The following is a 17,555-nucleotide window of genomic DNA, read 5'->3' on the forward strand; positions in this document are numbered from 1 at the left end:
GAGTGGTGAAGGAATCTAGTTTTGTTCTTTAGAATATAAAAAGTAAAAGTAAAGTTGATAGATACTTTTGTTATTAATTGATATAGGCTTTTGTGGATACCCACACTAAATCTTTGTGGAGTAGAAAAAATAGTAGACATCAACTTCATCAACATGTGCTCTGAAAAGTTCAAGCAAGAAGAAGGATACCACATGAATAATAACTTTCTATTTTACAAAACTCAAAAGCACTTCAAAAAACACGAAAACAAAGTTGTGTTCACAAAATATTGATAAAAAGACTTGACTTTTAGGTACTGAAGTAAACACAAGTTGTTTATTTTGCGAGTAAAAAAAATAAGCTTCAAAGTTTGCAACATATTTGTTGGGATTATTAGTTTGGATTGATCTATTTGATGAAAATGGACGTGGTATCGGCCCATAATCTTGTTTATTGTCAAAGGTGGAAGATGATCCGAGTTTCTATTGTACAGACGATCCACCTGCAACCAAGATAGCCTTATGGGGGGTCCAAATTCTAAAATGGACCCTATTTGGTCCGAGCAAATCAATGGTCTAGACTTAAGTTTCAAACTTCGCCTTCTACTAAAATGCAGACACTCAACAAGCAAACTATTCATTTTTGTCCTTGACGAAAACAAATTTCAAGCTTTTCTCTAGGTTTGGTCAAACTGTCAAGGCCAATATTTGGGCAAATCTGAAATGTGTGATTTGTAAAAATTAATACTATGTTTAATATTGAGTCCTGCTTCTTTTTGCCCTTTAGTTGGTGGTGCTTCTTTGAGCGTTTCTTTCGGTTGTGTTTGATAACGGATGAATGAGTTTCTTTGCAAGTAGTTGCTATGAATCACAGTCTTAAACAAACTTTATCGATTCGGGATATTGTGCCTCTAGTGTTTACTTTATCAGAACCTATGGTTCTCTCACCCCCCCAAAAAAAAAAGATTATCCTTCTTGTGCAGATGCTTGTACATAAAATGGGTTAAATACTGTGAACCAATATATATGGTGTAAGTAGGTCATGGTGGAACTTAGAGGTACCATACAAAGCAATAAAGTTTGAGTAGTGGAAGACATGATGGGTCCAAAATGGAAGGCTTTTTTTGTTGGAACTTAAATTAGAGTTGTGGTTCTTAGCTTTCCTTTTTCTTTTTTCCTTATCTTTCCCTTTTCATTTTTGTTTTGTTTTATTGAAGATATATGAAACATTAATGTTAGGTATTACATTAATGGGAATATTCTCTTTATTATGTTCTAAAATTTAAGGATGTGATTTGTAGTTATCTTATAATTTGCAAATATAGACATAGTAGTTGAAAATTTTTATATACTCCTTTGTCAGTGAGACGATAGACATTACTATTGTTGGGAGTTTTGTAATGAGATGATATCACTTTTTAGACAAGATTACTAATATAAGTTATGACTGGTAAACGAGATAAGAGTTTGCTACTCGACCCTATCCATATATGCCGTAGACATTGTAGTCTACTTGGTCCGTGTATTCTATTCCAACAACTATTATCGAGCCTAAAACCAAACTACTGGGCTCCGGCGAGGTATGGTCAAGAAGTTCTTATCACAAGTCTGGACCGATCTCGCCTAGTACAATTTCATTTGTTATCCAGCCCGTGTCATGTAAGGAAGTACCACACCGGCTGGCCCGTGCAAGACCGGCCCGTCCTGTTTCCCACCCACATTGTGGATAGGAATGACCCCACCTTATAGTGACAGAGAAAACACTCAATCAACCACATATGAAGACCTTTTCCAACTTTGCTTGTATGGGTAAGTTAGCCGATTTAGGTATTGGTAGTTCGAGATATTTATATCTACAAAACTCAATTGACTCAACCATCTCAATAAGGTAAGAATTTCAATAAGTTTTAGATCCTATATTTTCCAATAATTTGCGAAGTCATAATAATTGTAACCCAATTAATTCACAAACCTTTGAAGTCTTAAGAAAGGTTAAAAAACCCCAAAATTTTGCTACACAGTCCAAGTGTAAAAACAAATAGAGACCAACTAATTTGTACATTCGAGAATGTATAACAACAAGAGTTCGTATTGGTTTGTATGTTCGCAAAACTTGTAACACCGACCCATTAAATCTTTATGACCAAAACTTGAAAGTAGTGATAGGAAAAGACTAAATTTGACAAAAGTCAATGGTTGGTTTAAACAGGGGAAAAAAAATACTGTATGAAAATGATGGTCATAAAAATTGTCATGAAAAGCTAAAAGCATAAAAATCAAGTTTTAAAAGTGCTCATGTATAGACACCAACTATTCCCAACAAAGATATTTACAATACATGAAACTCCAATCCGAAGATCAAACAAATTCACAGATAAATATTCTCAAGGTTTCCTCCTCATCCTTTTTGTTTTCTGTTTCAAAAATATTTACTGATAAGGGATGGAACCTGCAACTACTTAAGACAGTTGAAAGCAGAAAGTAAAGAGAGAGAGAGGTTTAACCAGAAGAAAGAAGCACAGCTGCTACCAGTTCCCCCTCCTGAAACGCCTCCAAAGCTCTTCATCCATGGCAGTCAGAACCTCAATATCCACCTACTTGGATTTGGTTAATGGGCTCTATGTGTTCCGACCGATCTTGTTCGGCTAGTCGTTCCGAAACATCTGATAATGATTTTAGATTGCAGTTGATCATGGTCTGAACAAAGTAGCAAGTCTCATCCTTCGTGTTTCCTTCGGGTATATCAACCACAAATGACTCAATCACCATTGTTGCAGCTTTCCCGTCGATGGTTTCCGGGTGTAAGGTCATTATTGAAGAATAGTTCTGCGAAGTAGAGGAGAAACAATTAAAGAAAGTTTCCAACACTTCTTGTGATGTAAAGATTAGCGTATAAATGTATAATACAATATGGGGCTGAAGTATTATTTTTAAGTACTCGAGAGAAGACCAATATCATCGAAAAATAAAATAGAATTGTCAACATAGAAATCTATTAGGCCAACACTTTCCTCTCTATGGCTTGGTTTGATATGATTTGAATTACTTTTCTCAAGTATTTCTAACTTTTGATAATCAACTTTGAAATAAAGTAGCTTTAAAGCATCTCTTGACTCCGTTTCTTGTAATCTTCTTAGAGAAGCATTTTTTTACCAAACAACTTTCAAATGAAAGATTATTAATTTATTATCCCTAAATTATAAAACCAAGTTAAGACATATAAAACCAAGATTTGTAAACTAAGGCTAAACCATTTCAAACATCAATGTTGATCATGAGCCTCAAATTTGCACTAAGATGAACTAGTTTGGACATCTTAGTAACTACCTTCATTTATCGATCGGAAAATTTATTAAGTCGCACTCATGTTAACTATTGGAATGTGTCTAACTCTCACAAAGTTCAACATGGGCAACGACTTAATGCGGTTCTTACTTCATTTCAAGTGTAAACACTAATCAACTTTTAGAAGACTTTTAGTACAAACAAACAAGTTTGATTTAGTAAAGGCAAAGCGAAGAAAGTCAAACATTGTAGTTCAACCATCAATTCTAGAGTGATTTCGACTTCAGCAACAAGGTCTGTTACAATCATATTTAACCATTTTGGTATCAAAGTTCAAAGATTTCAAGAAAGTATTAAACACAATAAACATGACAACTAAAAAAGGGTTAAGCTCGTGCTAAGAGTAAACTAGAGAAAAAGGAGAGATATGGTGCATTAAAATAATGATAAAAGTAAGGTGGGTAGAATTTTAGACCTTCAATCTGTGATCTCCGCCAACAATTCTAATACCGAGAATATGTTCTTCTTCGTCGAGAAGCTCCAACCTTTCGGTGCTAGTTGTAGCAGGAAGCCCAGATTTCACATTTACTTTTCTAACACTTCCAATTTTGAGGTCCCCTTCGAAGACACACCTACTAACAAAGGGTTTGTACCTTTGTGGTTGATCAAATCTCCTTACCAAAGACCATACCTAATTCAACACAACCAACTCATAAGTCCAATAAAAATACAGTTCAATTCAAGTTAGTGATGATCTTAAAAGCACAAATCCAGTGTAATTAGGTCTACTCAGAAAACATGCTTTTAAAGCAAAGACACCACTTAAAATCACCAATTCTTTAACAGTTTTTTGGGTTAAAATTGTTGATAATTCTTCCCTTGACTGGAATTCTAACTTTCTAAAAGAGGAATTTCAAGATTTCAAGTCCTGTAATTTGGCCAAATGAGAAGAAATGCTATCACATTAAGAGCTGCTAAATACTTGAAAACCTGGAGCAAAATTCACATGCCTTTTGAGATCAAAATCCACATGAAAACCACAAAAATTGTTCAAAATCGCGCCCGAGTTATCCATATCTTCAACAAACCTAACCTGTCTCTTTCCTAGCTTCCGTAAAAGAACACAAAACTTCAAAATTCGAGAAACTATGAATATATGAACTCGAGTAAATCGAGTAAACTGGATTCTGCGAAAATCATTGCATCAAACAGAAATCACTGAAAATCGATATGAACTACACAGATCTGCTTAAAAATCGCGGTTAAAAATCAAATTTGGAAACAAAATTTTGATTAAAATCACAAATCTGAATCCAAAATTGTTCACGGAACCATAAAATTGGCAGATAAGTTAAATTGATAGAGAAATGCAAAAAAATTAAACTTACTAATTGAGTAGGAGCTTTGATGGGCATAACAAGTACAGAACTACACTGATTCTCTCTAACTTCATGTTTATGATGTCTTGATATATACTCAATCTCCATCCTGTTACTTTCATTGATGTTCATGGCTTCAAATTCTTCTCTCTCTCTCAAATCTTTAACACAAACTTCTAGTAATTCTATCAATCACTCTGAAAAAAGAACTAGAAACCACGAGTAATTTAACAGATAATTATTTCATGAGAATCTGTCGCTCTAGAACTCGCTTTCTCTCTCTAGAATTTGCTTTCTCTCTCTCTCTCTCTATGATAAAAGAGAGGAAGGAGATGTCTCTGTCTTTTGCTTTGTTTGCATTTTTCATTAGTATAATAGGACTGCTGGTATTTACAGTGCTCCTAAGTGCTATACGCAGGTCTTTATACTTGTAGTTGTAGAGAGCTCTCCTTTTGGTATTTACATATTTTAGCTAATGTCCCAATTTATTTATTATTTACAATTAGGGAACTCCTTTTAAATGTTTAAAAATTCAACCCCGTAAACTCCTACAAAGGGGTCAGTCACTATCTCCACCATTTCTCGTATCATCTTTTGTGATCTTCTTGATGAAACTCGTCATCTCTATGATAATCTTCTTTGGTCTTATCTAATGCGAAACTCATTTCTCGCTCTGTCCCCTTATCACTCTCCCTGTCTCTCCTCCAATCACTTTTTCTAGACAAAGTAAACTTCTATTGCCTCAGACTCAGACATAGACGGTGTCTTGGGTTTCCAAACGCGGGATCTTTTTTATGAAAATTACAGACGAAGATGGTGCCATTCGACTAGAATTGTACACGAACAGATGCTTTCGTTTGGAAACCCGAAAGGAGGAAGAAGCATACGAGGAAGCCATAGATGGATTGAGTGAAGAGAGAATATTCATGAGAGATAGGAAAAATCGGGGATACAAATAAAAAAGATATTAATAACGTCGACGCTATGGCACCAATTTCCGATGGATGATACTTGGCGTTAAATATTTTACGCTTTAAAATTTTCAATCTTGTCCTGCATTAATTTCTAAATATTAATTTGTTTTTTCTTTTGACATAGATTTGAAGAGTAGTTAGTCTTAAAGTGATATGAAGACCTTTAAGGATATCACCGTAAATTAAATCTGTGATCTCTGTGTTTTCGGAATAGATGCACAACCAACTCGTCATATAATTTTAGTCTAGTATAATTTATTATTTAAATAGAAATTCTAAAAAGCGGATTAATTTAGCTCTCCAAGTAACCTTAACAGCTCTCTAAATACCAGCTGCCTAGTAGAAGGGAGTAGTTCAATCACCTGCTTACACGTATGAAATGTACGTGTGAGGTCCATGTATAGATACGGTTTAAAAAGCTCTGAATCCCACTCTCACGTTGAAGAAATTAAATTGACCTCAATTTATTGTACATTAACGGATATGCCATGGGTTGATTTGTCGGTTAGCGAAACATTCATCTTTATCATGTGACGAAGAACTTTTTTTGTCATTTTCGTGAACGACTCGTTTCCGTTTTGATGGTTTGTTTCTGTTGATATATATCTTTTGAAACCAAGAATTTCTGTTTACTTCGTATTTGGTCCCACAATGTGACAGCTTCACTTTTTCGACCCCTGTATTTGATAATTTCTTGTTTAGGCTAAACTAACAAAAATGTTAGCCATATTAAGGGCGTGAAGAAATGAAACATGATTGCTTAGAATCACATTCAAAAATTGAATGTAATGCACACCTAAATTAACCAGAAATTATATGTTGAGGAAGAAGCAGAGGAATCATACTTTGGGGAGGTGTGAGGGACTGAAATCGTGATGTCAGAAAGTCAAAGTAGTCAGATTATTGACCTGACGCCAGGCTGGGATCATACTGGTTTTATGGGCGTCAACAATGTTAACGTTCTCCGGTTCGACTTTCAAGAAAAAATGGATTAAAGGTGACTGCAATACCTGCTAAAGAGGCTCCGACGATCTAATCAGTAACCTTGGATCGAAAATAAAAAAATACACATAGTGGAACAAGAGATACAACTGTCGGAGGGGTAGTCAGAATGTGGCACGACTCGTAGAGTGGTCAGATCACAGTCTCTACGGGTTATGGTGATTAGGTCAAGTTGATTGGTCAACAAGTGACTACTCTGGGTAGTCAGTCCGGACAGAGAGAAGTGATGAGAACCTGTCTTGTTGGTGTAACTTAGGGAGTATGAGGGAGAAAGAAATTTCTTTCTACTTGTAACACCACTATTTTCTTGACATACCAAATTGGGTGGAAATAATAAAAGTCTAGGTCAGTTTTGTTTAGATGAAATACTAGTGGGTTTAAAAACCCTATTTCTCTTCACTTTTGAGGAAACCCTATAGAAAAGAAAGAGGGTGCAGCCGCTCCTTAGTGAAGGAAGGAGGAATAAAGAAGAAAAGTGATGGAAATAGAGTTCTCTAGTGAGAGAACAAGCCATGGTTGTGGTCTTAAAGTCATCTAAGGCGAAAAGAGGTAGATTTCCTATCTCCTAATTTTTTTGTAGGCTCTTTCAATTTATTCCATGATAGGTATAGTATTGTTAATCACATGAAATAATGATTAAATGGCTTACAGATTAGTTTTATCTAGAATTTCATAAAACATATAGACAGGACAGTATTTCGGTCTAAATTCAACTTACATCTGGTGATGATATATGAAGAATCTCGGTGTGATTCTTATATGTTTGGAAAGGTCTGTTTGTCTACTTTCTAGTAGTTCAAACGGTTCATTAATCCGAGTTCCGAGTGAAGAGTTACGATAGTTTTCGTACAAGGTGTCAGAACAGTGTCTACTGCACGTCGGTTTACATTAAAATTGAATCTGGTGCAGATATATAACGAATCTAAGTGTGATTTTTATATGGTTGGAAAGGTCTCTTTGTCTACTTTCTAGTAGTTCAAACGGTTTGTTAATACGAGTTCCGAGTGAAGAGTTACGATAGTTTTCGTACAAGGTGTCAGAACAGTGTCTACTGCACGTCGGTTTATATTAAAATTGAATCTGGTGTAGATATATAATGAATCTAAGTGTGATTCTTATATGGTTGTAGAGGTATGTTCGTCTACTTTTTAGTAGTTCAAACGGTTTGTTAATCCGAGTTCCGAGTGAAGAGGTACAATTTTTTTCGTACAAGGTGTCAGAACAGTCTCCGATGGACGAATTTATTGAGATAATTCACATGGTTTCTGTTCTTTAGGCAATGTATCTCCTAGGTACTTCTAGTGGTGAGTCTATGTTTGTTAATTATTATTTTTATTTGCTTGTTTGAGATTGCGATGCACGTGAGGATCTACTATGAGCATCATCGCTTCTGACTTGTCATGTGTTGTTGACTTGAATTGTTTGGTGAGCTTGTTTGTAATTCTTGATAAGAGGCAATGTTTGTTGTGTATTGGTCTGAGATACCTGAACGAGAGTTTGATGATTGTGTCTTTCGACATAATGTGTTTGTCGACGTACATGTCAAGTTTGTGGCTATAAAGGTTTACCTTAGTTAAAGGCATGATATTTTCTATCTGCTGAAAAAAAAAAAAGATCGTTGTATTATCAGGGTTAGTATTAGATTAAAATACGAGAACCGGAAAACCTAATAATTAAGCAAAGGACATAAATTATTGTTTCGAGGAGGATTGGATAAATCTGATATATTATGTTAGTATTCACCGTTAAATTTCAGATAATGCCAATAATGAATATGAATGCAATGCTTCCTTGATTGGGGATTGAGCTTGCCTACCCGAGACTTAGGTTTGAGGAAATCTACTGCGGTTGGGTTTTAACCCAGCTATTTTGTTTTTCAGGTATTGATTGTGCACTCATGATAGGTGTTGCTCGTGGATCCAGTTTGAAGGTCTCAAATCTTCGATTTCAAGACGGTTAGCTTGAGATTTGGGATTTGGGGCGCTACACTACTTGTCTCAGTGAAGAATGTGGCTGGAGAAAAACAGTGGTTGCCTTGTGTTGTATGTATGTCACCCAAGAGAAAGAGAAAACTAATGTATGGCAGGAGAGAGAAAGTAGTAATACGAGTGAAGGAGAGAGTAAGATGAAGAAGATGAGGATGAACATGAAGGTATAGATGAAGAAGATGATGAAGAAGGTGAAGTTGATAAAGAAATGAAGTCAATGCCGAAAGCTGATAAGAAGAAAAGTAGAACAAGAAACGAGTAACAAAGTTTCAATAGAAAGGGTAATATATACAATATTCGTGTCTCGAACCCGGGACCTAGAGGATGTTAAGAATGAGAAGAAGAAGAACTTTTTTTCCACTTCACCATCTTCATCTTCAAGAATACTGGGTGGAGAAAAACAAACAATAAAGAGGTGGTGCTCCTAGAACATCAGAGACCAAGAAGTTGGGTTAAGGTCAATGGTGCTTGAGAGGCGCCTTCTGCAAAAAAGACGGCCCGTATAGTGGGAACGGAAGGCACCTTTAGAACTTCCTAAATTCTAAAGATGTTCCTGAAATCCATATAGGCACCTCTAATTTGTATGGCGAGAACAATTTTTTTTTGGAAGTCGACTACAATCTACGTTCATTGAATTCAACTTATCTGTTTTTTTTCTTTACACTGAGAGAGTTATAGAGTTCACGCCAATAGCATGTCTACTTGAAAATTTATATGGTCCATACCCTCCTCAAAAATCTGCTGGAATCCATTAAAAGAAAAAGAAGAAAACAAGAAGTTCCACTAATTATATGTTTCACTTTGATTTCAAAATCCATCCTTGTTGCAAGGGCATGTGCTTTAGCCTTTTCCAGGGATGGATAACTTGTCCTATTATACTGAGTAGAATTCACTTTTCCATTCTTTATTGTTTTCTTTTTTCTAAAATATATGCTATACTTTTCATCATAGAATATTATGTAAATGAAGTACCAAAGCTCAATCAATCCACTATCATTATCTTTATACACCATTATTGCATCAACTAGATAATTCTATTTTTGTTAAAGTTTAACAACGATTAACGATTTTGATTCTAATCTGTAGTAAAATTTAGTTGTGTTTTCTTCTGTCAAACACTCGAGTTACCGCTACATTTCAAAACAATAAGAAAATAGAGACGAGAGAAAGTGAGAAAGTGCCAGATAATAGATAATAGGTTAGTTTAGAATGAGAAAAAACTACATGACGGCTCAAGAACAAGTCATTAGTTTAGGGACTAAAATATCTTTTGGTCGTAAATGAGATGAATTAGGGGGCAAAAGACCTATTGGTTGTAAATGAGGATCTTTTGAGAATTTGCGTCGAAAATTATTACAAAATTAGTTATCTAAGAATTGTTACATAATATTTCACAATTTCAGATAATGTCATAGATACATAACGGGAATTCAGCGATACCCTTTTATCCCTAATATCTAATTAGCGATACTTTTTTTTTTATTGAATATTAGTGAAACTCCCTTTTTTTACACTTAAAAGTACGAAAATGTCCCTGCACTTAGTATATTTTCTTTTTCGGTATTTCTAATACTCTAATTTCGGTATTTCTAAGAATTTTTCAATCTCATTTGCAAGTTCAATTAGTATTTCATTTTAACTTTTTTTATTTTTCGTTCAATTCATAATTTCAATTTCCATTTGTATTTTTTTTAATATATACGAGTTATAATTAACAGAAAGAACAACAAATATCAAGAGGCCACTGTCAAATCGGTTACACTTATACGATTTTTATTTCGAATTGTTGTGATAAATTTTCGACAAATATTGTTGGTAAATTAGAAAAAAATGGATGAGAGAAAAAAAGGTATGATAAATGAAAATACGTTGGTGAACATAACATCGAAGAAGTATAAGAGATTGAAGAAAAAAGATAGATAAAACAATAAGGATAAGGGTATTTTGTACTTCTAAGTGCAAAAAAAGGGGGTTTCGTTAATATCCGATTAAAAAAGAGATATCGCTGATTAGACATTAAGGATGAGGGGGTATCGTTAAATTCCCCATAATAAATGATGAAATAAATAGATAAGCTGCCGTGTGAACGAACATTTAAAACCTTCCAAACGCTAAAACCATAGAATAATACCTATTATATGAAAACAACTTAACTCGATTTACACCAACAATTAATAAATGAGGCAAGCATTACAGATCAAGTATCACAATCAAGATCACGTAGTTTTCAAGGCGTCGCTTCAGAGTGTTACAGGCATCCCCCTCAAGGCAAATTCTAGAAGAGAATTGTGAGAAACAAAGATGCTAAGAAGCCCCTTTAAAATTAGAGTTATTTCACAAATGACTCCCAACTTTGTGACCAGCTTCCTGCCTAGCCCACTACTTTAGCAAAAATACCTATATGACCCCCTTTTTCAGTTACTGTTATACCACCGTTATCTAGTCATCACCTTCTCTCCTCCATCTCATCATCTCTCTCTGCTACCTCACCTTCTCGGCACTTCATCGTCTTCTCCGGCGAGTGTCGCCGGTCGACCAATTTTCCAGCCGGCGATTCAAACATAAAAAAAAAAAATCTTTCTGACACTCCGGCGAAGGTCTCCCTTCGCCATGGTGTTAGAGAGAGAGAGAGAGAGGAAGAGAGAAATATATATATATATATATATATATATATATTTATGTTTGAAGGTCGCCGGTCAGAAAATTGGTCGGCCGACGACACTCGCCGGAGAAGACGATGAACTGGCGAGAAGGTGAGGTGGCAGAGAGAGATGATGAGATGGAGGAGAGAAGGTGAGGACTAGATAACGGTATTATAAAGGTGTTATACTGTAACTGAAAAAGGGAACTATATGGATATTTTTGTTAAAATAGGGGACTAGGCAGGAAGCTGGTCACAAAGTTGGGGGCTATTTGGGAAATAACTCTACAGAAAATGGAGTAATTTTTAATAGAAAGACCTTAAAAGAAAATAAAATGAGAAATAGTAAGTGTACAAACAATCTTTCACAAAATCTTTGAAATCACATTGTGACGCCCCGTGTTCCGAATCACGGTTTGCCCGGCAGTTTATAAAAGAAACTCGGTCTAATACTAACTCAAACCAGTTTCAAATATAAACCCAAGCCAAAACTCTCATTACGGGTTACAAATCAAGAACAAACACAGCGGAAAATTAAATATAGTTTAAACCTTTTGAAAATATGCTCGGAACATATGTAACCCAAAATAGTTTTCATAAAGAGAAAAACAACTTGAATTCATGTTTATAAATAGTTCACAGAAAAGACTGAATTTGGACAGAGTCTCTTCTATAAATTGAACATATCAAACCTGAAAAACCTGTCAAACATTCATACATATCTCACAAACTTCTAAATAACAATAGAATCAAATAAAAAGTGATAATGTGCATACTATTTACATGTGTACAATCGCAAACAAGTGAGAGAACGATCCTAACTATTCTAGATGATACATATATAATATTAACGTTGTGATTATGTTGAAAATATAATAGAAATTACAATCATACATAATGTGAACCGTCGAAGTAAACTATGTCACTCCGGGTCACCAATACCTGCAACTGAACAACAACAAATAGGAATGAGATAACCCGAAGGTCAGCTTAGTAGGATACCTAGACATCCTACCCGCACCACACACATCAACAGTTTGATATATCAATAGTTATAAGTGATATGTATATACACAGAGATATCATTATGCACAAGAAGCAGAGCAATATAGCAAGATAATTCTTCTAGCTTACCAAGATCACGACTGAATACGCCCTCAGTCGGGGTCACCTACTATTCGGCTAGGAAGAACCGTTCGGCCTTTGTTAGTGCGTAGGCAGGCGGCGCCTTATCGAACGTTTGACTACTGCAGTGTACACATGGATCCACGTAATACCCCGGTAAGAGCTTCCGTAACTCTCCCTTCGTCATCATCGCCCATCGGGCTGGCTTGTGATCTCGATACGCATCAAATAGTAAATCTCACCCAAACAATGATACGCTTAGAATATGTCATGACTTACCCAGACGACTATAAGAGCATCGTCGTGTAGCAGAGCCATATACCCACGGCGATACAATTATCTCATCTTGAGGCGCGTCCTATCTCCGGCCAGATCTGACGCTTCCTCGCAAGGTAACTCATTGACCATTCGAAGAATACCCAAACATATGCATGAACCTATAATAGTATTAAATGATCTGATAGGCTCCCAAAGCTACAAGAACAGAGCCCTCCTAAAGGTCCCATCAACCCAAAGGAGAAGAGCGTTCTCATGTCTCAAGGTAGGGTAAACCCTGTTTAAAGCCAAGCTTTTACAAGTGTCCACTTTCAGGGAATTAGTATTTTCTTATTAAGAAAACTCGGGTAAACACCCTCTTTCATTTCGGTGAAAACATTGTAAGTATCATTCACAACAGAATTCAAACCACACACACACCAGTGGTTTAGCAGAATAAATAAACAAGCATGGCATTGGGTCAGTCCCCTAATCACTCCAAGGGTCGGAATACCCCAACTCCCATCCTCTCCGGACCCCATTCCGGGTAAACTAGAATGGTCGTTACCAAACGGCTGGCCACGCACCGAGTGTAACCCTTGACATAATTCATGGCTAATCCATAACATAAAATAAACAAGGGGACCAACCAATGCCCGTCGGAAAACAACCATTACACATAACACAGATCAAGCGATTCCGCCTCCATGTTATACACGCAGCTCAAGCGATTCCGCCACCACGTGTTTACAATTCACACAAAACGATCACACAGATCAAGCGATTCCGCCTCCATGTGATTATTTTTCAGAAAAACCAATTTGTTTTGAAAAGAGAAACATCCATAACATAGAGTACACCACATACATACATATCATATCATAAATTGAACTAGAGAACTATAAAAAGAAGAAAAACGACTATATATATATAATGGTGAAACGGGGAATACCCGTGCTCCAAGTAAGATTCAGAGGATCCTACCTCTCCTTGCGCTTCCAACAGTGTCTTTGACTAAGCTCCACCTCTCCTCGAGCTCCCTGTAGCAGTATAGTAGTCTCACTGGAATATAAAAGGACAAAACGATCATTTGACAGTTACATAACTGTCAAGACTCCTCTTGCAAAGCAAGAATGCATAAAATGAATGAAACTATACTAGGAATGTCCCATCGGCACTAAAGAGATCACTGAGACGTTCCATCGAACAACTGATACACCTTATGAACCAAGCAACAAACCATGAACTCTATTTTATATTTCCGAGTCTTCATGAGCTGACAAACCATATAACAAGCCCAGTAATATAAATCTATAACTCAAACTGTCAATTTATGTGAAATATGACAAAGTTCGGGTAACCATTTCTATTCCAATTCATTCCCAAAACTAGCCCAAATACGAAATTCGAACCGTAAAATAATTCGGCAGCAACCCGTCTATATATAGACACCCCAAAATAGTCCATAATATTCTAGACATGATCCTGAACATAAATCATTCGAAGAAACTAAAGAATAACTGCTCCAAATCATGAACCCAAAAGAAATTAGACCCAACTATACAGCTATCGTAATAACTATCATATAACCACCAAATACGGACGAAATTGAAAATTCGAAACCGCTAAATATGTAGAACGAGTCGAATGGAATTACCTGGAACAAGTTTCATTGAATTCGGACGGTCGAATGCAATTTAATTGACGAATGAAGTTTCTATCCCTCGAAGCCCTAATTCCCAATTATTACGACCTTCTGTGAAGTTTGTTAATGGATTTGGGGAAAGGAGTGAAAATGAGAACTAGGCAGGTGGGGTTATGGGTGGCAATTGATTGTCACGTGTGAGCATGAAATGGGGTGGCGTTGGAAAGTAAGGAAATTGGGTGCCACATGTCGTTAACTGAAGTGGCCATGATATTTAATCTATTTTAAGTCCTCCATTTATACTTACTTCACAAGAAAGTCCCACTATATTAATATCTCTTTAATTCAACCTTCACTAATTATCTTATGAACCTTAATTTAACCTTTTATTTCCTTTTCCTCCCACAACCAACCATGAAAAATTATATATGATACTAACCGGATCACAAAGAAAACTAACGAATACATAACAATAGCCAAACAACGTCCGATCTTTACATGTGACTAGTCAAAATCTATTATTTCTCGAGATATATCCAATGGGTCGTCTGAATCAACTGAAATATATACTCGAAACCAACTATTGAAAATTGCTAGCTTTGTTCGACGATCCAACTCGTCCGATTCTCCGACTCAAAGGTCAGGGCGCTACAATACTACCCCCCTTAATTGGAATTTCGTCCTCGAAATTCGAATAGAGTAGAATTGAAACAACAATTCAATGTCAACACATCTGCCACAAAACTCGAATTAAAAGAACAACCAGTTCCTATACTAAATCAGACTTCTGTAACCTGTGAATTTGAAAGGTTTCCGATATTCTTAGTGATACTCACCGAAGTAGGAATCTCATGAACTATTCCATCACGACACTCTGCTAGGAAGAGAGTTCTCCGTAGCACTGAAGAGACTTTGTCGATGATCAACAAAACTCCATTGTCCCTTCTACCAATCTGAACCAAAAAGATCTACAACTCAAACTTGCAAATGATGACAAACACAAGCTACCAAACAAAAACTCAAATGACATCAATCTGATGAGAATAAACCGAGTGTTGGTGTTGTTGTGAGAAAACACTGGCACATGAAAATACTTGCGCCACAATACTCTGTTGGTTCGAACAAAAAGGCATATTACATATACTCTAATATCTGAATAGCCTATTTTCTTAAAACACCTGTCGAAAAATGGATATAAAATTCAATCTGGCAGCCCTGTAAATAACTCCATCATTCAAAACAACTCTCGAACTCTTATCCAAAGTAGTCCACACTAAAATATGAGAAATCTAATAATTCACTAGATAATGCAATGAACCCTTGATAAGTAATCTGTCGATCCCATTTTCACCAGCGACTGCGATGTTATAAATCTGACTATATGCTAAGAAGACAACTAACCAACCTCTTCTATTCTTTTGCTCAGTTCTATCTACCAACTCTGATCTTGAGAAAAACTATATCATTTCTGAAGTCACAAACTCACTGCATCTAACAAAAACCAAGCTGGCTAAACTCTATAAACAAACTAGATCCAATCCTTCATATTCCAAATTCTTCTACATAACCACAGAACTTAAGGATATTCAATAACAATAACTATCCTTCATATGAAGAGATAAAGAAAAATGAAGACCTCTATAATCTATATATAAAAATAAGTTCTCGTTGATCCCATATCCTCAAAGAAAATACCATTCTCGATAATATAAGAAAATACCGTTGTCCATAATATAATAAAATAAAGAATGAAAACCTCCATAATCTATCTATAAGTATAAGTTGCCGTTGATCCCACATCCTCAGAAAATATCGTTCTCAATAATATAAGAAATAACGTTGATTCGATAAAATAAGAAAATAAAGAATGAAGATATCTATAATAAATTCAAGTCAAAATTGCCGTTGACATCATAATCTGAGAAACATATGATTGTTGTCTATAAGACGATAAAAGAAAATAGAAGGCCGTATAATATCTATACAAGTCATAAAGAAACCAACCCTCGGGAATCATTCTACAATAACCTGAGAACCCCACATACTTCTAATAACAAACACAGTCTCAAACAATATAACCTCCAATATCAGAGTATCTCGTTGAACCAATATAATTCAACCCTACGCATTAGCCTTAACAGTACAACAATAACATGCTAGCCATAATTCCTCAATCTCTAAATAAGCTGAATGTTGTCGATGAAAACCATAATAGTCTTATATGAAAAATATATATCATTTAGAAAAATCGAACTCAATATCGTGCAGTCAACATATAACTTGAGAATACCATCTCGTATAGTACAACTGAATGAAAAGATGTACCAGATAACAACTGAACTTAGACAGCTATCCTTATCACTGATAATACTCTGACAACTGAATAAAAACCCCGACATAACTGACATTTGTGCCACATCTATAAATCTGAAGACCAACACATCTATTATTTTCAGGTGACGAACTACCATCTGGTGAATCCTTCGTAGCGTTGTGGTCGCACCATTATGACCACAATACTTCTCTAGTGGTTCAATTTATAGCTTCTTCATTACTCGATAGCATTTCTCGTATTACCGATTCACCTAGGTTAATTACTCCTGGCAATGTCTTCATATGAGAATCACCTGCTCGAGTGACTTAGGCTCACAAAATTTTACCACAAATTCATCCATATCAGATAAGTTGTCCGCGCATATTATTTCTTGACTTTGATGCTCTAGGTTATTGTCGCTGGACACCTGGTCGTTAACACCATTTCTTGCTTCGGTTTCCCTGAGTCGTTGCAGATTTCCAAATTGTCCTTCTATGAATATTAGCTTACTAGTTCACTATCCTTGTCCTAAATGAACCGATATATCCATGTTCATCTTGTAAATTTCTTAACATTTCTCGATGTCGATCTTTATGAACTTGTATACTGTCAAAAGTCAACTACACTTAACTTCCTCAGGCACTTTTGTCTTTGATACTTTCACAACATCAATATGACGCCTGCCCAAAACTTTATACTAAAACCTCTTATCAACCCTTGATCGTCCTCGTATACCACCTTGCACAACAATCAAGGAAAGATCAACCAACGTCAACCGACCACCAAATGTTCCCTTTTCCGAGTAACTCGAAGTCACAGAAGTCCATCCTCAACCAACCAATGATATGAACCTAAGCCTAATATGAATGCAATTCGTACCTCAATAATGCTCGGTTGATCGTCATCCCTATCTTCTGCAGGCAATGTGCTCGCATAACAAAATCACAATGTAAGTGACCTACCGTTAA

At 35.9% G+C, this 17,555-nt stretch overlaps 1 protein-coding gene and 1 long non-coding RNA gene across 2 annotated transcripts; both read right to left on the minus strand.

The window, feature by feature from the left end:
• Positions 1 to 2,260: 2,260 nt before the first annotated feature.
• Positions 2,261 to 4,767, minus strand: LOC147534737 (abscisic acid receptor PYL9-like). Its single transcript, XM_086647599.1, has 3 exons — positions 4,653 to 4,767; positions 3,740 to 3,955; positions 2,261 to 2,805 (listed from the first exon to the last, which is right to left on the minus strand). The coding sequence occupies exons 1-3, from the start codon at positions 4,749 to 4,751 to the stop codon at positions 2,563 to 2,565; spliced, it is 558 nt and encodes a 185-aa protein (XP_086503725.1). The 5' UTR covers positions 4,752 to 4,767; the 3' UTR covers positions 2,261 to 2,562.
• A 7,130-nt stretch (positions 4,768 to 11,897) lies between these two features.
• LOC147534738 (uncharacterized) lies at positions 11,898 to 17,339 on the minus strand. Its single transcript, XR_015227176.1, has 3 exons — positions 14,286 to 17,339; positions 13,613 to 13,690; positions 11,898 to 12,196 (listed from the first exon to the last, which is right to left on the minus strand). It is a non-coding gene; the product is annotated as an uncharacterized LOC147534738 (long non-coding RNA).
• Positions 17,340 to 17,555: the final 216 nt, after the last annotated feature.

Source organism: Eschscholzia californica, unplaced genomic scaffold (assembly GCF_041429995.1).
Source record: "Eschscholzia californica isolate CP2 unplaced genomic scaffold, dmEscCali1.0.p SCAF_6, whole genome shotgun sequence".
NCBI classification, from domain to species: domain Eukaryota; kingdom Viridiplantae; phylum Streptophyta; class Magnoliopsida; order Ranunculales; family Papaveraceae; genus Eschscholzia; species Eschscholzia californica.

What these genes read in the sequence shown, in the direction of transcription:
- LOC147534737 (XM_086647599.1), bottom strand. Translation starts at nt 4,751, where the DNA reads ATGGAGATTGAGTATATATCAAGACATCATAAACATGAAGTTAGAGAG. An exon ending in TCAAAGCTCCTACTCAATTA is followed by an intron (nt 3,956 to 4,652) that starts GTAAGTTTAATT and finishes GTGTTGAATTAG; the next exon opens with GTATGGTCTTTGGTAAGGAG. An exon ending in GCGGAGATCACAGATTGAAG is followed by an intron (nt 2,806 to 3,739) that starts GTCTAAAATTCT and finishes TCTACTTCGCAG; the next exon opens with AACTATTCTTCAATAATGAC.